Genomic DNA, 24363 nt, shown 5'->3' with positions numbered 1-24363 from the left:
GGAGATCTGGGACGGCAGGGGAGGACCTTGCACGTGGCACCAGTTACTAGCTCTGCAGCAGGGATGGGAGTAGATGGCTGGCTCACCCTCTTTAAGAGAGGATACTCGTGGGAGGAGAGAAGAGCTGGGCAAGACTCATAGATTTGTTCTAGGTTCCCGAGCTAGCGACCAGCTAGCCACTGAGGAGCCGCTAAACACGCAGCTGCTCTGAGGTTAGACTATTTTCTTTTTTGTTTTTCAGAGTCTTTTCTAAAGTTAGTATGTGTAATTGTCTTCTCTACAAGTGACTTGTTCTTTAGCATGGCTGCGCAAAGGATTTTTACCTGCCTCAATTCATCCCAGTATCTGCCATGGGCAACTTCTTCTGCGTGGTTCTGAAAGAGTTTTGGGGGGAGGGGATATTTGAGAGTTCCGAGAGCCCCACAAACCGGCCCCAGACTTGGCTCATTTCTCTGCAACCCTCTGTGCGTTCTCATTGTAAAGTTTGATTTTTTTTTAATGTTTATTTGTTTGTGTTGGGGGTGGAAGGAGGTAAAAAGGGAGGGAGGGAGGGAGGGAGAGAGGAAGGGAGGTAGAAAGGAAGGGAGGGAGGAAGGGAGGGAGAGGAAAAGGAAAAGAGAGAGAGGGTGAGCCTATGTGGAGGTCAGAGGACAATTCCAAGGGTCAGTTCCCGGGTTCCACCATGTAGGTCAGCGGTCTGAGAACAGATCCCAGGCCATTAGACTTGATGGCATCTTTACTAGTTGAACCATATTACCAGCCCTCTGCCATTTTTTAAAAAATTCTCAAATACAAATTTCAATATTGAATCAGGTCTTCTTTTTAGACAGGGTCTCACCGTGTAGCCCAGGTTGGCTTCAAACTCATGATTCTCCTGCCTTGGTGTCCCATGTGCTGGGATTCTAGGGTGTGTATAGCATACCTTCCACATATGATCCTTGTCTTTGATGGGCAGGTGTTTCTTCTATGTTCTTCTAACACTAACTCCTGGGGTGCTGGAAGCCCATTTTCCCCCTCCCTGGGCTGCCTTCAGTCAGTGGCTATCCTCTGGCCTGAAATTCTCATGATTCTCTGGTTCTGTGCTCTCGCGTGCTGATGCTCACAGGACACTGAAACCTTCATGAAGGCATGGGCAGTGGGCTTGTCCTGCTATCTGAGGTGCCCTATTTTTCTGAAGGAATCTTAGTTTTTCCTGAGTTTCTGCTGCTGTGAGGTTTTTCCTACCCTTGCCCCATTTCCACACTTAATCTTCTCTTATGTGAGAGGATGTTTGCTGGTCCTTTATGCTGACATCTTTTCTCATTTTAACTGACTCACACAGTCAGGCAGTAAGGCAGTTCAGACCCCTCTCGCGGCTGCTGTCTCTTTTGCCACCCCCTCTCCCCATTCCTTGAACTCCCTCTGTGTATGTGACCAGTAGAGATTTTCAATTCAGTTTTTGGCCATTCACTTGGCCAACAAATACAAGTGCACCGTGTGGCCAAAGCTGTGCCAGATTTTGGATTCCGCGTGGGTCTTCATGTTCTGTGACTGCTGGTGACAGAGATGTGTTTGATCCCAACCTGCACAGCAAACAGGCCTTCTGGTGTGGACAGACACAACAAGGGGCTTCTATGGCAGTGACAAGTGACCAGGAACCCCAGCAACCACAGGAATGTGTAGCTGGGTCAGGGGCTAGCCTTTCTCTGGGACTTGTCCATCGGGTACATACACATTTTGGTGATGCCTCCCTTGGGGACTGAAGCTCTGAATAGCCAAGCCTCTGCCCACAGATGCTCCTGGACCTTGAGCAAACCAATCCTGCCCTTTGATCTCAGTGTTCTATTCAGTGGTGAAATGATAGGGCGAGCGCAGAGGCCTCCAGCTCCCGGGAAAGACCAAGTACTAAAATGTTTTAGAGTTTGAGCTGATCCAGTCTCTGTCACAAGTAGTCAGCTCTGCCCTTGTAGCTCAGAGAAGTCACTCGAGAGACAACAAATGGCAATGACTTTGTTCCAGCAGAAATTTGTGGGGATGGTGGCTGGGAAGATGGTCCAGTGTTAAAGCACTTGCCCCACAATCATGAGGACCAGAACCCATGGAAATGCCAGGTTAGGTGTGGCAATCCAGGGAGACCAGCCTCATCCTCATTGTCAGCCTTATCATCCCTCTGGGTTTGATTGAGCAACTCTGGGTAAGCTCTGGGTTTGATTGAGAGACCCTGCCTTGGTGAATAAGGATGAAAGAACAATCAAGGATAATTCCTGACATTGCTTTTGGGCTTCTACATGCACTGCATACATGGGCACCCCCACACATGTGACCACATACACACAAATAGACATATGCTTTATGCATAACACAAACACACACAAACAGAAAAGGAAAAAATGGTGGAAATATGGAAGGGCAGTGTCTTAGAGTTACTACTATTGCTATGATCAAACACCATAATTAAAAGCAACCTGGGGAGGAAAGGGTTTATTTCATTCACAGTTCTGTGTAACAGTTCATCGTCAAAAGTGGTGAGGACAGGAGCTCACTCGTGGTGGGAACCTGAAGACAGGAGCTGATGCAGAGGCCACAGAGACGTGCCACTTACTTGATGTCTTCCCAGGGTTTGCTCAGTCTGCTTTCATAGAGAAGCCAGGATTACCAGTCCAGGGGTGGCTCCACCCACCATGACCTGGGCCCTCCCTCCCTCATCAATCACTAAGAAAATACTCTGAAGGCTTGCTTATAGCCTGATCTTATGGAGACATTTTCTCAACGAGGCTCCCTCCTCTCTGATGGGCTAGCCAGCACAGGCAGGTTTGTGGTCATAGTTTGCCAACACCTGGACTTGGCCCTGAACTTTGAAGTAGGTCGCTTCCTTCTCTGACATTTGTTGATCCTGGATGGCACAAGTAACCTTGTTCAGGAGGCTCCTGAGTTATGTAGGGTCTTCAAAGTTCTGTGCAGCTCTCATAGAACCCTGGGGATGGGGGTGGTGGTGATGCTGGTACTGAGTCTGATTCCCCCGGAGGCTGAGGAGAGCTCTCTTCCCTCCTACCGCTCCTTTCCTCTGGAGTCGGCAGAGGTTAAGGATGTGGAAACCCAGGAAGGAAAGCCAGCCAGCTGAAGCAGACATGGGTAGGGGCTCAGGCTCTGAGTTGTCACGTGCAACAGCTGTGTGTGCAGTGGAAGGACAGAGACCAGCAGGGAGGAATGATCTCCACCAGAGCGCTGGCTTTCCAGTAGCAACACAAGGCCATCCCTAAAGGTTTAGGATTGACTCTCTTTCAGATTTCACCTGGCAACCAAAAGGGCCATGAAACCCAAGGATGCCTCCCACCATTGCAGGCTACGAGACCCAGGGAGTTAGTTCCAGAGGTCAAGAGTCTTCAATGGGGGTGCATGCTTGTAATCCCAGCATTCAGGAGGCTAAGGCAGTAGGATCATGAGTTTGAGTCTAGCCTGAGCTACAGTAGTATGTCTTTATCCACAAAGGAAGAAATCCTTCAGTGGGTGGGACACTTGTGAGAACCAAGTGACCTTGATATCAGACGGCTTCCGTGGTCACAGAGATAGAATGCTGAACACAAGCTCTGCGGGGAACTGAGAGTGTCGCCGATTCTCCTGTGAAGACCTCAGCTTATAGACATCAACAGGATGACCCTCAGAAAAGTGTGTTATCTAGAGATAAAGAAGCGAGGTGCATATGGCTGAAAAAGAGCAGAAACATGGGAGTAAGTGGAGACAGACAGGGAGGGAAGACCAACCAGTTCGCTGAGGTTTATTTATTTATTTATTATGTGTACAGTATTCTCAGTATTCTGTCTGTGTGTATGCCTACAGGCCGGAAGAAGGCACCAGATCTCATTACCATGGTTGTGAGCCACCATGAGGTTGCTGGGAATTGAACTCAGGATCTTTGGAAGAGCAGGCAGTGCTCTTAACCGCTGACTCATCTCTCCAGCCCGAAAGTGTGTTCAGTGAAATCAGAAAACGTGTTTTTTTTATTGGAGAACAGTATTGGGAGGAAGGGGGGCAGTAGTAGAACTGGAGGAAGAAGGGGCAGGGGTAGAACTGGAGGAAGAGGGGCAGGAGTAGAACTAGAGGAGGGGGCAGGGGTAGAACTGGAGGAAGAGGGGGCAGGGGTAGAACTGGAGGAAGAGGGGGCAGGGGTAGAACTGGGGCCTGGTGGGAGAGGTGAGCTTCCTTGCAAGGGTTAGTTTTACAGCATCAGCACCTGTGGCTGATCCATGAAGCCATTTCTTCATCTGCTGTGGGGTTTCACACATGTTATCAGGTACCCCGTGGAGACTGAGAAAGGGATGTTGACAAGGCCCTGCCTGCTAATATCCCCAAAGGCTGCTGAAACACCCACCTCCAGGATAACACTCATCAGAAATTCAGAGCAGCAGTGGGTCCCATTTTTGGTACTTAGGAGTTTCTATAAACATTCACCTGGGAAGTGTACACTGTGGAATGTACTGGCGATAGAGTGTGTGATGGGGGGAGGGGGGTCCCAGAGGTGGTGACAATATGTGGGAAGGGTGTGTGATGGGGGGAGATCCCGGAGGTGGTGATGATGTAGTGGGAATATTGTGTGATGGGGGTGGTCCCGGAGGTGGTGACAATGTGTGGGCAGAGTGTGTGATGGGAGGGTCCTGGAGGTGATGATGATGTGTGGGAATAGTGTGTGATGGTGGGGGTCCCAGAGGTGGTGACGATGTGTGGGAATAGTGTGTGATGGGGGGGTCCAGGAGGTGGTGACGATGTACTGGGAGAAGTTGGAGTGGGGGGGTGACAAGAGTGGCAAGTCATGGTTAGGAGAGGTTGGGGAGTGGATAACCAATGAGTGCTGGGGGAAGCCTAGGCTCAGTATCTCCCCTGGAGAATGGGACAATTGACCCAGTGACCTCTTATGGTCCTTTGAGCTCTCAGATCCCACTGCTTGACAAGTCATTACTTGTCATTGTCCTGGTAACCACGTGGGAAGCCAGGCTGAGTGGCCATATAGTGGTGATGGTGAGTTGTGTGCCCCACTGTGTCTTCACAGCGCTGATGGGGATTTCCAGGTTGGCGACAAGACCAAAGCTCTACTCAAGTACACGGGAGAAGTGACTTGGATCCCTCCAGCCATCTTTAAGAGCTCATGCAAAATCGATGTGACCTACTTCCCATTTGACTACCAAAATTGCACCATGAAGTTCGGCACCTGGTCCTATGACAAGGCAAAGGTCGACCTGGTCCTCATCGGCTCCTCCATGAACCTCAAGGACTACTGGGAAAGCGGCGAGTGGGCCATCATCAAAGCCCCGGGCTACAAACATGAGATCAAGTACAACTGCTGCGAGGAGATCTACCAAGACATCACCTACTCGCTGTACATCCGCCGCCTGCCGCTGTTTTACACCATCAACCTCATCATCCCCTGCCTGCTCATCTCCTTCCTCACGGTGCTCGTCTTCTACCTGCCCTCCGACTGTGGCGAGAAGGTGACGCTCTGCATCTCCGTGCTCCTCTCCCTGACCGTCTTCCTCCTGGTGATCACCGAGACCATCCCTTCCACCTCGCTGGTCATCCCCCTAATGGGGGAATACCTCCTCTTCACCATGATTTTTGTCACCTTGTCCATCGTCATCACGGTCTTCGTGCTCAATGTGCACTACAGGACTCCGACTACCCACACGATGCCCACGTGGGTCAAGGCCGTGTTCCTAAACCTGCTCCCCAGGGTCATGTTCATGACGCGGCCAACCAGCAGTGAGGGAGATGCTCAGAAGCCAAGGGCCTTCTACAGTGCTGAGCTCTCAAACCTGAACTGCTTCAGCCGTGCAGACTCCAAAAGCTGCAAGGAAGGCTACCCATGCCAAGACAGGGCATGCAGCTACTGCCACCACCGTAGGGTGAAGATCTCAAATTTCAATGCTAATCTCACGAGAAGCTCCAGTTCTGAGTCTGTGGACGCCGTGTTGTCCCTCTCTGCTCTGTCACCAGAAATGAAAGAGGCCATCCAAAGTGTGAAGTATATTGCTGAAAATATGAAAGCTCAGAACGTAGCCAAAGAGGTAAATATATGGCTTTTATTACAGCTTCCTTGTGCAGCGATGCATGGGACAGAGGTTAGGGAATTAGACTCTTAGAGGCTGGCGAGATGGCCTAGCTGTTAAGAGCACTTGCTGCTCTTGGGGAGGATACAAACTTGGTTCCTAGCACCCATATCAGATGGGGTACCCCAATGCCCATAACTCTCACGCCAGGTAATCCAACACCCTGCTTTGACCTCCTCAGATAACCACGCACACATGTGCATGGGGACACACACACACACAGAGCCACACACATGTGTATGGACACATATAGAGAGAAATTATTTAAATTTTTTTAAAATTTATTCTTCTGAGAAATTTATTTTTCATAAAGAAATTAGATTCTTGAGTCAGCAGCTCCCGTTCAGACCAGTTGGATGTCCTTGGGTACGTTAGTTATCTCACTTGTAGTCCAGGCTGACCTTGAACTCACAATTGCACTGTCTCAGCTCCCCCTAGTAGGGGGACTCCAGGCCTGTGTCATCATTGTATCCAGTCTCAGATTTATCCAGGGACAAGGGCCACTTCTTAAGTCAACATCGATATTAAAAGTATTCACTGCGGAGTCTGCAGAAGCAACCCTGAGGTTGCACTATCTTTATCCCCGTTTTTCGGATGAGGACATTGAGATGAAATTTACTCAGATTCTTTTTTTTTTTAAGATTTATTTATTTATTTATGTACAATGGTGTTTTGCCTGCATGTATGTCTGTGTGAGAGTGCTGGATGCCCTGGAACTATAGTTACAGACAGTTGTTAGCTGCCATGTGGGTGCTGGGAATTGAAACCAGGATCTCTGGAGGAGCAGCCAGTGCTCTTAACTGCTGAGCCTTCTCTCCATCCCCTTACTCAGATCCTTACTCCTAGAAAGGCGCAGAGCTGGAGTAGAAACAGTTTGTCTCCAGATGTTTCCTACCTGTTGTCTCGCCGAGTCACAGGAGTGGCATTATGTGTCCTGCAGAGGGGCGGGTAAGACTCGGGCTGCGGACTTGAAGTGCTTACAGCAAGTCTTGGGTATTCCCACAGAGTAACATGTCAAACAGGGCATGAGGAGTCTAAGTTTATCATGACTGTGACTTTCAGGGTGCCACAGAAAGAACACATTTACTCAAGCTCAGAAAGGGGAAATAAAACCCACATCTCCCAGCCCTGTTTCAGGGCGTGTAATTGAATTATAAAATTACACGCTGCTGCTTCATTATGTGATTATTGCTTCACGATCATGGGCTCTCTCTCAGCTCAGTTGCGGTTTCTTTGCTTTCCGAATTGTCTCGGAGTTTAATTACCATAAATTCTCCTTCCTGTGTCAAGCCTAAATTGAAGCTCATTATATACAATTATTCTTGCTCTTTCTCCCGCCTTTTACTCCATTGTCAGCCATTACGTCTGTTTATCCCGTTTGGCCTTACAAATGAGGATGACATTTGGTCAGGTGGCCAATTACGTCTGTTTATCCCGTTTGGCCTTACAAATGAGGATGACATTTGGTCAGGTGGGCAATTTTGAAGGGGAGAGCTGAGAAAGAAAAATGTCAGACTCACCCGCCATGCTTACTTCACTTTGGAACAGATGTTAAACAGAAATTAGTGTCCCAAACAAGACATGAACGAGTACTTTGAAACAATGTCAGATGATATTGGAGTGTAGTCGCCATTCTAACAAAGACTCCAGATCCTCCCACAGAGGCACGCAAGCTTTAATCATGGAATTCAACTCAGAAAAAAAAAAATAAGAGATATATATGTATATATTTAGGTGTATATATACACATGTATGTACATATATATACATATACACATTCTGAGTGGTGGTACATACCTGGAATCGCAGCCCTCAGGAGGCTATGACAGGATGATCAATAATTTGAGGCCAACCTAAACTGTTTAGACATGAAGACCAGACAGACCTTGCTTGCTTCAAACAAAAAAATTCTTATTTGAAACAAAGCTAACACGCCCACATTTTACACCTGTTTCTCCAAACACGACATTAGAGGCTGCTCACTGCACCGGTACTTCTTTTACTGCTGTGACCATCTGCCTGGGAGAAGCAGCCTGAGGATGTCTGTTCAAACTTATGGCTCCTGGGGAAAAGGTCCATCGTGTGGAGAAGGCACTGTGGCTGCACCCACAGTCAGGAAGCAGAGAGATGAATGCCACAGCTCCACTGACTCTCATCTTTACTCAGTCTAGGGCCCGGGCACACGGAGTGGTGCCACCCACAGTTGAGGTGGGCCTTTCCACTATCCATCTAGACAGTCCCTCATAGTCCCCTCTGGAGGCTAGCTTAATTTAGATAATCCTTCACGAGCATGCTCAGCGGCTTGTCTCCCAGGGTTTCTGGATCCTGCCAAGTTGACAATCATTATTAACCATCACCATAGATTTCCTCGGATCACATCAATAAGAGTCCCCGTCTATGACATCAAATGGTTTCTCTACCATAACAGGATTTAATACTGAAAATGACCTTTTTCTCCTTCATATTGTTTTCTTTCGTTTTTTTGTTTTTCAGATTCAAGATGATTGGAAGTATGTTGCCATGGTGATTGACCGTATCTTTCTCTGGGTTTTCATCCTGGTGTGCATTTTAGGGACAGCGGGATTATTTCTACAGCCCTTGATGGCCAGAGATGACACATAAACCGTGATTGGTGTTCCCCGAGGCTCGCGGTGCTGATGCGGGGCACCGTCTCCACAGCACCACACCTTACCCAGTCACCAGCTTTGGGTTTGCTATCTCAAGGGTTAGTTATTCAACTCATCTTGATTTTTGACAAAAAGAAAAAACAATGTAGAAGAAAAATGTCTAGTTATTTACTATGGAAAAATGAACATTTAACAAGTCTTGCTGGTAGAACATGGCAAAGGACTCCTTTTTTTGTGGTTGAAAATTAACTAGATAGAAAATCTTCCCATTCACAAATACTAAACCCACTAGCTCAGTATCTCTCTAGATTTCCTCATTTCTTTAGCCCATAGTCTCCTTGAAATTGTAGGCTATTTCAGCAGCGCCCACACCGATTCCTGTTTCTTACTGTCTCTCCAAGCCCAAGGGCTGGTCGTCCGTTTCAGTGTTTGTGTTGCTGTTAAACTGCACAGTATTGTACCCTGAGGATCACACCCGCTCTCACGCTCATTTGCTAATAGGCTACCCTTGTCTATTCAAGTTGCTAATTTAGGAGAGCATCCTGTAGAGCCCTGCATGACTTTAATCTCAGCACTCAGGAGGCGGAGACAGAGGCAGGTGGATCTCTGTAAGATTTGAGTTTTGAGGCCAGCCTGGTCTAGATAGTGAGTTCCCAACTAGCAAGGGCTGCATAGCAAAATACTATCTCAAAACAACACAAATCCCACAAACTGGACAGCTTAGACACAAACATTTTTCTCATAGTTTAGGAGCCTGAGAAGTCTTAGGTCAAGGCTCCAGCAAGACTGTCTCAGGAGGAACTTTCCCCGTAAAACATACCTTCCAGTGTCTCCAAGCGGCTGAAAGGGCTGAACTTTTTGGAGTCTTTTACAAGAGCACTAAGCCCACTCATGGGGGCAGGACCCCAGACCTAAGAGCCTCCCAGAAAGCATTGCATGGGAAGTTCACATGCGAGCTGTAAGGAACCATCCAGACCACAGGAGGAGCCATCAGAGCAGGGTCTCACCACTTAGCACAAGGCTTTGGGTTCAAGTTGTGCTGGGGACGTAGCAGCCCTGTGGCTTCTGCCCTGGAGCCAATAGCAAATCTCCCACCTTAGCAGTGGGGATGCCCGGAATGTAGAAGAATGTCATCAGAATTGGTTCTGCTTAAGGAACTGATTTGCACAAACTGAGCTTCCCGTATAATACTTCTGACTCCGAACCACAACTGGGAACAATAATTCAGAGACCACTGGAGTATTCTCACTAGCTGTGTTTTTTCTCTATGCAAAATAAAACCTGACCTTTTCAATTCACTGCGGCTCTTATTTCAATAAGTCAAAAGGAAGAGTTCTATAAAATTTGTTAGCTTAAAAATATCTTAACAGTAATGGAGATATAAGAGATGATCAATCTACACAAACTAGGGTAGTTAACAAGAGATTTACCTCAAACCAGATTTTAATACCATTCCCTCACAATAACAAAATGCTGGAGATAATCGACTTAAAGAGTGGAAACAGCTGGGCGGTGGTGGTGCACTCCTTTAATCCCAGTTAGTAGGGGGGGCAGAGGTAGGTGGATCTCTGTGAGTTTGAGGTCAGCCTGGTCTATAGAGTGAGTTCCAGGACAATAGGGCTACACAGAAAAACCCTATCTTAAAAAAAAAAAAAAGAGGAAACAGTTTATTTGGGCTCGCGGTTTCAGTCCACGGACACTTGGCCATTAATGATGAGACAATACATCGTGGTGGAGATGATATAGTTCATTAGTGACAATCCCCTAAAGGAAGCCTGGAAGCAAAGTGAATGGGGAAGAAGCTGGGCTTTGTGCTTTCCACGAAGGATACATTTCCAACAACTGAACTCCCACCCTCCTGAAGGTTCTACCTCCTCCTCCTCCTCCGAGCACCAACAGGCTGGTGACCGAGCCTTTAGTACGCTGGCCTTCAGCACGTATTCAGAGTGTGACATTCTGTCCCTGCCCCTAAAGGCTATGTCCATTTCATAATTGGTTTCTGAAAGAGTTCCCCAAGTCTTAACTGCTTCAGAGCCATTCATAAGCCCGTGCCCAAAGTATGCTTTGAGACTCAGGGCAAACCCAGCTGAGAAGCTGTAAAAAGTAACAAGATTATTTATGTTCAGGGTACAAAGACACAAGGTAAACATTCCTGTCCCACAAAGGAGACAGGTGTAGAAAGGATCAGATTAGCGCCAGATTCAAAGCAAGCAAAACATCAAACCCTACATCTGCACATCAGGCGTCTGGTGCAGACAGCGGCAGCGTGTGAAATCCCAAGGGCTCGGCGGTCTTGCCTCGCTGACTGCAGCCCACGCATCCGCACTCCGCGGCTGGCTGTACTCACCTCATGAGGCGTCCCTTGGTGGCTCTGTCACCTCTTGCTGGGGGTCTCCATTATGGCTTCAGCTTTACTCTCCTGTTTCCAATACATTGCCAGCTTAAGAGCTGGTGATGGAGACTCCTGCTCCGCTACACAGTGCTAAGCATCCCAGGCCGACTTCTGAGATCTTGACTCCGTAACTCTTGCATTTTGAATGGCTGTAAAACCAGCATGATGTGGATGACGCCAAGGCCTGCCACCGGCACACGCTGTACAGGGTCCACGTGACCTGCAGCTGCAGTCATCTGCATGTCTGGATATGAGGAAGGCGTTTTGGGGTAACATTTGCCAAATGGCCCTGTGGAAGGAGGCTGTCTGGGGTCTCTTTAAGAAAAATGTCTGTATCCTATGAAGAGGCAGTCTGACCATTTCTTGAGGTGCCTTCAAGGTATTCTATTATCCTGGTGCAAAGTACTTGGCTTTGTTTTTTAAATATATTTTTATTCATTCTTGGAGAATTTCAAGCACATTTTCATTATACCCACCCCTCCTCTACTTCTTCCCAGATCCACCCTCCCTTCCTAACCCATTCAACTTGGTGTCCTTTTGAAAATTAATAATAATAAATACATCTATCAAGACCAATTTGTGTTGCCCAACCTGTCTTGGAGATGTGGCCTCCCACTGGAGTGTGGTTAACTTCACAGGGGCTACACTCTTCGAGAAATATGACTCTCCCACCAGCAGCTAACAGCAGCCAACAGCAGCTCATACGGGAGTGGGAGGCCCAACACTCCTCTTCATGGTAAGAACTGATCTGTCTGGGGCTTGCACAGGTCTTGTGCATGCTAGCACAAATGCTGTGAGCTCAGAGGCGCAGCTGTCCTAGCCGTCAGAAGCCATGTTCCTCGTAGTCATCTACTGGATGTAGATGTAGAGGTAGATCCATCTACCTCTGGATCTCACACTCCTAGCCCCTCTTCCGAAGTGATCCCTGAGCCTTGGGCCCACTGGGACCTGAGCAGTCTGCAGCCTCTCATTCCCTACACCATGACCAAATGTTAACCACCATCTACTGCGCATGGAGGCTTCTCAGATGAGAGCTGAGGATGCATTCATCTATGGGTGTAACGGTAAATCGCTAGGGGTCAGTTTAATATTATTAAGCAGAGTAACAGTAATAGGTGCTCCCCTAGAGCCTATGAACTCCCTATGACCTGTCTAGCCGTGGTTCTTGGTCTGCTGATAATGCCAGGTGTAGGTTTTATCTTAGGGAATAGGATTTAAATTCAATCAAAAGGGATTGGCTATTCCTATGATGTTCGCGTACTATCGTGCCAGAGGGTATGTCTGGCCAAACACTCATTATTGTAACTCATGAGGCTCACAGCCAGCCAAGATTGATGATGACTTTTCACCCTGTAGCGTGCTTAGCACCTTCTAGTACCATGAAAGCTAGTCAGCAGGGATGAAGCTTCCAAGTCAGCACCAGCTTCATTTTCCCATGTCCTATGACTCGAGTAAGTGGTACTTCAGAAACAGGGTCTTACTCTCAGGCTTTAGATGGTGGCCAGAGCATAGGTCACAGCCTGGGATGTCTGGCCTTGGTCCTTACAGAAGAGCCTGTTAACCCATACTGACACATCCTAGGCTTTCTCTAGCTTGCTTCTTCAGACTTTTCCAGATTCCTTCTACAAATCCATTTTAAAGGCTTCAGAGCTACACCGTCAATCACAATAGCTACCCTGTTGTGTGGCTTTAATTTCATCCAAATTGAATCATTCCCTCCTGGAGGGAAGAGGGAAGCTCAGCAGATTCATGAAACTCACAAGAGACTAGCGGACTCCCAAGGTTCATTCCTGAGTTTATAAAAACAGAAACAATGGCCTGGGAAGAAGAAACTTCCCGGTACTGTGTCCTGTAAGTTGCACAGGTTACCCAGGCTAGGGTGGGCTTTCCATGGTGTAGCTTCCCAAGTCACCCACAATCCTGGAAGAAAACCCTCCCCCATATCCCTATAAGTAGCCACAGTGAACTCACTGGTTCTCCAAGCTGGATTTAGGCTGAACTGTTTCTTTGTTCTGTTCCTACCCTTTTATCTAGGGGGACTAGAAGTAGACTCCCCAAGAAAGGTCACACCACAGATTCCACTTTGGGGAACTAATAATCTATTAGCTCACTGTTACTATGGGAAAATGCCTGAGATAACCAACTTCACCAAGAGAAAAACTTGTTGTAGTTCCTGGTTTCAGAGGCCATGGTTGGAGGGCCCACCGCTTTGAAGTCAGTGGCAAAACAGTATATAATGCTGAGGGAAAGACAATGGAGCAAAGCCGTCTACCTCGTGGTGGCTGAGAAGCAAAAGAAAGGGCTAGAGTCTCAAAATCCTCCTCAAGGGCACACCTCTAGGGACCCAACCTTGTTCTGCTAGGGCCTACTCCTAAAGGTTCCACTGCCTCCCAAAATCACCTACGTCCAAGAGTCCAAGCTTTCAACAGATGAGTCTGTGAGGGACATTTATCTAGAGTACAGACTTTCACTTACTCTAACATTATCAGAAAATGCAAATTCTACAGGCTCCATCCTCCAGAGAGTGCTTATTTGAGTCTAAACAATTAATATATTATCAATAAATGAGGATTTTGCTAACTTAACAGCTAAGAGTTTGAAATCAGATGCAAGGGTTTGGGAGTAGGTGAGTTGGGGCCCTTGGGATGAAGTTTAACTGCTTTATCCATGATACAGTATCCTGTCCTGACTGATGACATACCTGGTAATAGGCTAAAACTAGATTATAACTAAAGCATCCAGCATGTTGTAGGATATTATTTTAAGATGTGTTACATTTGTTTATGCTGTGGAACATTTGTTTAATGACGCACAGCTGCGTTGCATTCTTTTATGTTGCATTTGTTTAACTCTGTGAAGCTGATTCTTTGCCTGTCTAAAACACCTGAGGGGTTAATAAAGCGCTGAATGGCCGATAGCAAGGCAGGAGGAAGGACAGGCGGGGCTGGCAGGCAGAGAGAAGAAACTGGAGGAGAACTCTGGGAGGAGAGAAGAAGGAGCAAGAGAGATCTAGGAGTAAGAAAAGAAGGGGCCAGGCACGGAGTAAGAGTGAAAGTGAGATATACAGAAGTAAGAAAAGGAAAAAACTCAGAGGCAAAAGGTAGATGGGTGATTTAAGTTAAGAAAAGCTGGCTACAAACAAGCCAAGCTGAGGCTGGGCATTTATAAGAATAAGCCTCTGTGTGTGGTTTATTTAGAGCTGGGTGGTGGGCCCCCCAAAAAGCCAAAAGAGTAAAACAACCAACAATACCAGCTCTAAGATTGTATGATTATAATCACTGGGGTGAGAGATAATTGAAGCATTATAAGCTATGACAATGTGCTTACCTCAACTCAGAAGAGAAATTTTTGTTAGCTTTTGAGACAGGGTCTCATAATGCAACTCAGACTGACCTAGAACTCACAGCAATTCCCATGCCTCTGCCTCCTGAAAGTAGAGACGACAGGTGTGAGACACCATATCCAGCTGAGAATACCTTTAAGCTTGGAAGATGGTTCTTCCAAAGAATTATCAAAACAAATATCTGCCCCCCTTTGATATGGGATCTATGTAATGGCAGTCTGTTGTTCTGAGGTCAGGGATAAACCATGCACACTAACAGCGCTATTAACCAGAGAATGGGGGAGGGGGACTGAAGTCATTACGAAGACTATGTCACTGTGTGTATGAAGTCATTACGACTATGTCACTGTGTGTATGAAGTCATTACGAAGGCTATGTCGTCACTGTGTGTATGAAGTCATTACGAAGACTATGTTGCTGTGTGTATGAAGTCATTATGAAGAATATGTCACTGTGTGTATGAAGTCATTACAAAGGATATGTCACTGTGTGTATGAAGTCATTACGAAGGCTATGTCGTCACTGTGTGTATAAAGTCATTACGAAGAATATGTCACTGTGTCTGCAGGAGTTACCTGTCGTAAGTTTACAATGAAAGATAGTTACAAACTTAGATAACACAAGAGCCATTCCACATGAGCATCTAAGAAATAAAGTAACCTAAGAAGTTTCTAATCACTCTTTTTCACTTATTAAAAAGAAAAATGTGGTAAGGAGCCAGGCAGTGGTGACGCATGCCTTTAACCCCAGAATTTAGGAGGCAGATACAGGCGGATCTCTGTGAGTTTGAGGCCAGCCTGGTCTACAAAGCAAGTTCCAGGACAGCCAGACCTGTTACACAAAGAAACCCTGTCTCAAAAAAGAAAAAAATAGCTTCGTAGTAAGTGTGGTGGTTTGATTAGGAATGGTTCCAATAGACTCATAGATTTAAACGTTTGCTCACTAGGGAGTGGCACTATTAGGACCTGTGGCCTTTATAGAAGAAGTGTGTGACTGGGGATGGACTTCGAGGTTTCAGAAGCTCAGCCAGGCCCAGTGGCTCATTCTCTCTTCCTGCTGCCTGCTGATCCAGAAATAGAACTCTGAGCTACTTCTCCATGTTGCCGCGATTCCCACCATGACAATAATTATTAAATTTCTAAATCTGTAAGCCAGCCACAAACAGATGTTTTCCTTGATTAAAAAGTTGTTGTGCAGGGCTGGAGAGATGACACAGCAGTTAAGAGGACTGGCTGCCCTTCCAGAGGTCCTGAGTTCAATTCCCAGCAACCACATGGTGGTTTACAACCATCTATAGTGGGATCTGATGCCCTCTTCTGGCATAAAATCATACATGCTGATAAAGCACTCCATACATAAAATAAATAAATATTTTTTTTAAAAAGTTGCTGTGGTTATAGTGTCTCTTCACAGCAATAGAATATTAACTAAGACATTAAGTCATTATTAAACCAAGTAATTGGCTTAATTCACATAGAAGTATTATATATCACACATCTGTGAATACAGGACAGATAGAATTTTAAAGTATATGTATAAGCTGGGCGTGGTAGAACACACCCATAGTCCCGGCTACTCAGGATGCTGAGACAGAAGCTTCACTGGAGTCCAGGAGTTTGGGGCCAGCCTGGATAATTTAAGAAGGCCCATTCTGGAAATTCAAAACCACACAATTATAAGCTTTTACTAAATTTGGAAAAAGTTCTAATGGTCTTCAACTATAACCGTATTTGCCAACACTCCAAGGATGAATTTCCTCACAGAGTATACGTTGGTAGGCTTTCACCAGGGCAGCTGGACAATGTTCTGTGGCTACCTGCAGTTATTACTTCAGTTCTAATGGACAATATTAAGCCAGGTTAAAAATTGCTAATCTGTTACAGCCTATATCAAATTGAAAATAATTTCACATTTTCGTAACTGTATACATGCCCTAAGAGATGTGTGGTTGCTCACTAAACCCATAGTAATTTCTTGGCTTCACTTAATTGTATTTCCGATGTGAACCGGGACTATGATATTGGCCCATTTATAAATAACAGGAACAAAAAGCCCCAGAGTCCCAATGACCGAAACCAGAAGAAAAGTCCACAGAAACATCCGGTCAAGAACTTGTGCTATGAATTTCCAATCTTCAACAACCTGTTAAAAAAAAACATTGAATACAAACATCAAACCTTATACACATTTTAAGATTAAAAAAAAAACCCAGAAGATAATCATTTGCTGTCTTCAAAGCATAAGTGATCCTGTGCCCAGGTCTCGGAGATAAACTAGTATAATTTATTAAATCCCATTCCAGTCTAAATCACTAGCTGACCAATATTCTCACCTTTTAACATTCCACTTTATAATGGTGCTTTAATTATACTACCACTACATACTACAACCAACAAGCATTAGTTTGTTAGAAGTGAACTAGGCAGGGTGGCACATGCATGTGGTACCAGCTGCTCGGAAGACTGAAGCAGGAGCAGCCTGAACAAGCGGGGCCGCATCTCAAACAATAACGAAAAGTTGACTCAAAGAGGAAGGAGGAAGGGGGGAAGAGAAAGAGATGGTAAGGAGAAAAGAAGGGAGAAAGAGAGGGATAGAGGGAAGGAGGGAGGGAGAGGACAAAGGCTGTCAGGGAAAGGGAAGCTGGGAGCGTCAGACTATGAAACAGTAGTAAAGACTGCACTGCTATTTTATCAGATTCATTGCATCTATGACTCACACCTGATAGAAAATCTCCATTTAAAACACTTTAGGAATTAGAATTTGGGAGCTGGTGAGATGGCTCAGCAGTTAGGAGCATTTACTGCTCTTGTAGACCAGGGCTCAGTTCCCAGCACCCATACAATGGCTCACAAGCATCTGTAACTCCAGTTCTAGGGCCTCTGAAGCCCTCTTCAGACCTCCTCAGGCACCAGGCGTGCATGTGATGCACATACATACAGGCAGAAAAACACTCATACACATAAAGTAAGGAAATAAATCTGAAAAGGGATTAACAAAAATATATTAGAATTTACATAATCTTAATGGGACCACTAAATGTAAACTCAGTTATAAAATATTAATAGGCATAGCTTTAAAGATATTATATAATAGAAAAAAGGAAAATGGTGACCATTGAAAATTTGAAAAAAACCAGCAGTTCACAACTATAAATTGATAAAACACACATCCAGTATTTGCATTTCAAATATCAATTAACCTTTACAAGCCAACCAAACTTATTTTCTCTAAGACTTTAAACAAATTCTGTTTTAAGCACATTAGATACTATTACTGCCTCACAGGAGAACCTTGAAGTATAAACATAGCACATGAGCACACCTAACTCCTTTTCTAGTTTTATGGTTTTTTAAATTTCATTTTGCTTTTATGAAAAATAGACTACTCCCTATGTAGTCTAGACTGACCTTGAACTTGCTAAGTGGCCCAAGACTTTCTCAATCCTCCTGTCACAGCCCCTGAATGGTGGGATTATAGGAATGCACCTCACTCCTTTCAATTTTCCTAATGAAAAACTTTACTAATCTTGTAAATGAGTCACAGTAAGATGCTTTTCTAGAAAAGTATCTTGACCATACTTATAAAGCCTACAGTAGGCTCATTCTTCAAAAGAAAATTAACTTTTGATAAATTATAATGCCAAAATTCAGAAACAAAGTTAATGAAGAGAAATCTAAATCAGTAAATCATCCCATTCCAGAGCCAAAAGTTATGGCGAAAAATTACCATCCTGTCACATGCACACTGTTAAGCTTTCTTCATTCAAGATGCTCTGGTGAAATGGAAAAGTGAGATTTGGGCAGATGCCCCATTTTGCAGGGCTTTGCAGGGCAACAGATTCAATACCCGCCACAGACCTCTCGGACGTCGTTCTCCTTCCTGACATGCCTCGTGATGTAGCGGATGCAACCAAGCGCAGCTTCCAAGGTGTTCCTAGACTTAGGTCCACGGCCATCCTCGGCTTCTTCCCTCTGAGTGAAGTACCTGTCGACGTGACTTCTCATGCAGAGCAGTTTGGGGAGCTTGTGAAGAAATATCTTACGGACCCAAGGTGCCATAGCGTTGTGCGTTGAGGAAGAGCGGTGGTGGATGTTGATGGCAAAGACAGTCACCATGATGGAGAGCGTCACGAAAATCATGGTGAACACCAAGTACTCCCCAATCAGAGGTATGACTTTGGACGACGAGGGTATGATCTCTTCGATAACCAGGAGGAAGACGGTCAGAGCGACGAGCACTGACGTGCACAGGCTGATCTTTTCACCTTCGTTTGACGGGAGATAGAAGACGACCACGGTCAGAAACGAGAGCCCGATGCAGGGGATAATGAGAAATAAGGTATAGAAGAGAGGCAGCCGCTTAATCACAAAGGAGTAGGTGACGTAAGGGTACCAGCAGCAGCTGTCAGTCCTGTTCCCTTTGAGCCCCACGGCACTCATGATTTCCCATTCTCCATTGTCAAAAAAGTCGGTTCGGTCTACGTTTTGGTCCTCTAGGATTATATCAACCTGGGATCCATCATACGTCCAAGAGCCGAATTTCATGGAACAATTCTGGAGGTCGAAGGGGAAAAACGTGACATCTATAGTACAGGAACTTTTGTAGTTTGCTGGTTGTGTCCAGGTGACAGTGCCATTGTACTTGACAATCGTTTTGGTGCTGGCCCCTTCAAAACGTCCATCTGCACTAAAAGAAACACACAGTAATGGTGCCTAAATTAAACAGCCCAAGCACACATTTTAAATGCCCAATATAAAAGGAAACCTGTTGGTAACAGCATGAAATACGTTTGAAATTCCTATGTGCCCAATTGCTTGCTCCACCCATGGGGCCTTGCTTTCTGGACATCTTCCTGACATGTATAATTCTGCTGGAACTGAATCTACTCTCTCCTTTGTATTGTGAGATGGGCAAATCCACGTTTATTAAAATTCTGAGATTTTTATAGTTGAAAAGACCTCACTTGACATACAAATAGAATCAGGCTGTTTCCATACTGGGCATGCACAGAGGCAGTGCCTGACTCTTTATCTCCAGACTTCCTCTTCCACCAGAGAACTTGCCCAAGGCAAGGCCTGCCTGGACCCTCCTGTACTAAAGAGGCACAGCTGCAGGTAGAAGCCCCAGCACCCAAGTTCTTCACAGCAGTCCTGCTGTGTAGCTTCAGGTTCATGGATTTTTTTTTCACAATATTGATCTATGTTTAGTACAAAAATGTTTTAATTACAGAGAGCATCCAACGCTCAGGGAGCTGTCCTGTGCTACATTACAAGCTTTCTTCATCCTTCCATATTGAGGAACACGGAGATAAAAGGTTCCAAAAGATTGGTTTTGCACAGCATTTTCTGTCCTCATGCCAAGGCCGTTGTGCAAACAGGACAGAGTGCTTTCAGCTGCTCAGAGGGAGGTGATGTACAGGGAGCCGCCCCGAGCTACCTTTCACGCTTTCTTCATCCTCCCATATCGAGGAACGTGAGGTAAAAGGTTCCAAAAGATCATTTTTTGCATAGCATTTGCTCTAAAAAGCCTTGTGCAAATAGGCGAGGTGCTTTAGTATAAATGCAAGCTCTCCTACTTACTCTGAGATGGCCCTGGGTGGGGAAAATACAGTTGGTACTGACAATTATCCTCAAAGCACTCCTAGAGAGGCTGCCCATGCACGGGTTAAAAATTAACCCTGAGCTCCTCCCCATGGGAAAATGGCAATATTGTGCTATTATGATGGCATCTCTAGAAAATATTAGAAGACAGTGCTGAACATAAACTGTAACCACAACTAAAATCAAATGCCCCCAAACATGGAAGTCTGACTTGAATAAGGAAGCAAATGGAGACATCACAGTGTCTTGGGGTGAAACATCACTCTGCCACATGAGAGCTTTGTGACCCTAGCAAAGTGTAACTACCATAGGTCCATGTAAGACAGTTGGCACACCCAGCATTTAAAATTGCTGTGAACACACTGCCAGGCACGTAAAAGTTTCCTGTATATGTGAGCTAATCAGAAGCATGACCTCTCTCCCCACCCATCCTTATTCCTTTCTGTGTTTGCCAAGTCCTTTTTTCTTATCTCAGAAATCAGGTAACACTTTTATGACAAAAATAACACACTAAAAAGACAAAGGATGCATAGCACCCATGAAACAAATAAGCACAAATTCAAGTCATTTGATTTCATAGCTAAACAATTTGCAGATGCGAGGGAAAAGGTTACTAGTGCCTGGTAGTAGCAGAAGTTTTCCTTCGGAAATGTAAAGAAATATTTAGAACATAACTTACTTGTCAAACAAAACGATGTCCGGGATCCACAGAGAGTCTGAAGGGACACGTATAATTTTTATTCCGCCATAGTCATCAGGATTCCATCTTAATTTTACATCCATCCATTCCTTTAAAATGAGAAAGTCGACTCCATTTCAATCAATCATTTTTAAAATAAGCTAAAGCTATGCTTTCTGTCATACCAAGAACCTTTAGACATGAATCGTTTCTGCCCCTAATTCAGAAAACCTTCTCAATACTACCACCCTGCCCCACTGTGCACTGACCCCAGCTGTGGTCCTGATGAGGCACAGGCGAGAACCTGGACTGATGCATTCACGGTTCTCGACTTGTCAGGCATAAATAATCAGAGACAGAGAAAGAATAAACAATGGAAAATATCCAACAGCAGCTGGAGACATACGTATGGTGGTCCAGAATTAAAATAATTCATTACAGAGGGGCCACTAGGGAATGGGAGGGGTGCTTGAAGAGGAGGGTCATTACATAAGGATGGAGGGACATACATGGTGTATGCATGGATGAAACTATCACAGGGAATCCCAATAATGTGTAGTTGGCATGCTAATAACTATAATAATGACTAGTTGCATTCCTGTCCATTCCTGTTGCACTCAAATTAAAAGCCAAATCCCGGGGCTAGGCAGATGGCTCAGTGGTTAAGAGCACTTGAAGTTTCTGTAGATCGGGTCCGGTTCCCAGCATCCGCATGGCAGCGGACACCCCTCTACAATGCCAGTTCCTGGTGATGCAATGCCCTCTTCTGGCCTCCTTGGGCATTTCATGTACATTAGATGCATGCAGACTAAATGCTCATACATAAAAATAAACGTTTTAAAAAATAACTAAAAAATAAAAGGTAAAAATCCAAATCCTTGCAGGGTCCTATAAGCTACTATTCTACTGGCTTCTCATTTTTCCTTTGACTTCCCCCATCTCTACAGGGCTCCCCATGGCTCACACACCTTTAGCCACAATTACTAGATACAGTTCAGCCTCTGGACCTTTTACTTGCTGGTCCTCTACCCAGAACACTCTTCTCCCCTAGATGCCCATAAGGCTTGCTTCATCCCCCCCGCCCCGAGACTTTCTATGAACTTTGCCTTGTTGGCCACATAGGACCTATAATAAAGAGTGGACAAGCTGTTAGCTGGGCACCTGCTTGACTGGCATACACACCTGTTTCAACCAGACGTTTGTTGTCATTAGCTGGTTTTTCTCATCCTATTTAAAAAAGAAAAAGAAGAAAAAAGGTTGGTTCTTTCTGTTCCACAGCAGTAATTCCTTAAGAGTGTGTACACTGTGGCAGCTGCTGACTATCACTGCTAAGCCTGAGTTCTAACTCAGAAAAGGGTACCTTTCTTTCCCTTTCATTTCTTCTTTGAATATCAGCCAAAACCCCAAGTATGCTTTTCCAGACACTTTGGCTTTCTCAGTTTTTCTGAAGACCCTACCTACTTTATGTAGCGGCTTGCAGTCTTCCACGGCTGACCCCATCTCAAAAGGAGTGGCTTTCTGCTCCATATTCCTCCTTCCTGAACCTTCCCCCCAATGTACTTTCAACCCCCCATCCACTCCTCAGAAAGGGTATGACCTCCCATTGGAGTCAACAAAGCATGGCATATGCCTTGAACACATTGGCACAGGAGGCTACTTTTTAAATATAACCCCAGTAGCAAGACACTGCGACAACAATTAATAAATGGGACCTCCTGAAACTGAAGAGCTTCTGTAAGGCAAAGGACACAGTCAGTAAGACAAAATGGCAGCCTACAGAATGGGACAAGATCTTCATCAACCCCACATCTGATGGAGGCAGGATATATAAAGAACTCAAGAAACTAGACATCGAAATACCAAATAATTCAATTTAAAAAAATAGGCAACAGATCTAAACAGAGAATTCTCAGCATTAGAAACTCAAATGGCCAAAAGACATTTAAGGAATTGCTCAGCATCCTCAGTCATCGGGGAAATGCAAATCAAAATGGCTCTGAGGTACCATCTTACACCTGTCAGAATGACTAAAATTAAGAACATTGATGACAGATTATGTTGGAGAGGATGTGGAGTAAGGGGAACACTCCTCCACTGCTAGTAGGAGTGCAAATTTGTACAACCACAAACTTGGAAATCAGTATGGCGGTTTTTCAGAAAATCAGGAATCAACCCACCTCAAGACCCCACAATACTACTCCTTGGCATATACCCCAAAGACGCTATTTACCACAAGAAGACTTGCTCAACTATGTTCATAGCAGCATTATTCATAATAGCCAGAACCTGGAAACAACCTAGAGGCCCCTCAACCAAATAATGGATAAAGAAAATGTGGTATATTTACACAATGGAGTATTGCTCAGTGGTTACAAAAAATGACATTATGAAATTTTCAGGCAACTGGATGGAACTAGAAAAAAAATCATCCTGAGTGAGGTAACTCAGACCCAGAAACACAAACTTGGTACGTATTCACTCATAAGTGGATATTAGATGTAAAGCAAAGGATAGCTAGGCTACAATCCACAGCCCTAGAGAAACTAGGTAACCAGAAGGACCCTAAGAGGGATGCATGGATCGCCCTGGGAAGGGGAAATAGATGAGATCTCCTGGGCAAACTGGGAGTGGGAGAGTGGAACAGAGAGGACTTGGGATGGTTGAGTTGGGGAAGGGACAGAGAGGAAGATCAACGAAAGAAATATCTTGATAGAGAGGGCCATTGTGGGGTTAGGGAGAAACCTGGTGCTAGGCAAACTCCCAGAATCCACGAGGATGACCCCAACTAAGACTCCTAGCAATAGTGGAGAGGGTGCTTGAAATGACTTTCTCCTGTAATCAGATTGATGACTACCCTAATTGTCATCATAGAACCTTCATCCGGTAACTTACGGAAGCTGATGCAGAAGTCCACAGCCAAGCACTAGGTCAAGCTCTGAGAGTCCAGTTGAAAACTCACAGAGACAGCAGACCTGGGCTTGTAGGAGCTCACAGACACTGGACCAACAGCTGGAGAATCTACATGGGGTGGAACTGGGCCCTCTGCATGTGGGTGACAGTTGTGTAGCTTGGTCTGTTTATTTGAGGACCCTCTAGCAGTGGAACCATGATCTATCCCTGGCACATGAGCTGGCATTTTGGAACCTATTCCCTGTGATGGGATGCCTCGCTCTACCTTGATGCCGTGGGGAGGAGCTTGGTCCTGCCTCAACTCGATAAAATGTTTTAATATCTTTGAATTTGATTAAGGACAGACCTAGCATTCGCAAATGAGGTAAGACGATTTACTACACAACAACGTGTAAACAGGGCATCGCTACACCTGTGGCGCACTAGTCATTGCTCCCTAGTCAGCTCCTTCAGGCAAAGGACTACGTCTGGCCGCCTTGGTAACCTCTGGTGTCTGACATGCATCTAGGAAAAAACTGACTTTACCTAAAATCGGTGTGAAATGGACTACGTAAGAGCAGGCAGACTTACCACGTCCACCAACTGAGATATTGCAAGGCCAAACTTGATCTTTATTTTGTCACTCAGGTGTTCCACAGGACGAACCCACCTTTCGTAGTCTTCAAATAAATCCTTAAACAAACGGTCTTCGTGTTTTGCAGCAGAGGACAGCTCAGGCAATCCTGCATAACAAGT

The 24363-nt window shown here is 45.4% G+C and overlaps 2 protein-coding genes across 2 annotated transcripts in view; one reads left to right on the top strand and one right to left on the bottom strand.

Moving 5' to 3' along the window:
- Chrna3 (cholinergic receptor nicotinic alpha 3 subunit) overlaps window positions 1-10002 on the top strand; it is a 13898-nt gene extending 3896 nt beyond the window's left edge. The window contains exons 5-6 of the mRNA XM_048417387.3: window positions 5024-6035; window positions 8571-10002. Of these exons, the coding sequence (XP_048273344.3) occupies window positions 5024-6035; window positions 8571-8699 (1141 nt within the window). The 3' untranslated portion in view covers window positions 8700-10002. The remainder of the gene's footprint in view (window positions 1-5023; window positions 6036-8570) is intronic.
- Window positions 7786-24363, bottom strand: Chrna5 (cholinergic receptor nicotinic alpha 5 subunit). The gene is made up of 5 exons (XM_048417388.3): window positions 24199-24363; window positions 21901-21945; window positions 20719-20828; window positions 18297-19125; window positions 7786-16581 (listed from the first exon to the last, which is right to left on the bottom strand). Exons 2-5 carry the CDS (start codon window positions 21925-21927, stop codon window positions 16420-16422), a joined length of 1128 nt encoding a protein of 375 aa, XP_048273345.1. The 5' UTR covers window positions 21928-21945; window positions 24199-24363; the 3' UTR covers window positions 7786-16419.

The sequence above is a fragment of the Myodes glareolus genome, chromosome 4 (genome assembly GCF_982192425.1).
Source record: "Myodes glareolus chromosome 4, mMyoGla1.1, whole genome shotgun sequence".
Lineage (NCBI taxonomy): Eukaryota > Metazoa > Chordata > Mammalia > Rodentia > Cricetidae > Myodes > Myodes glareolus.
The sequence above is the reverse complement of the archived record's forward strand: the minus strand, read 5'-3'. Positions and strand labels throughout refer to the sequence as shown.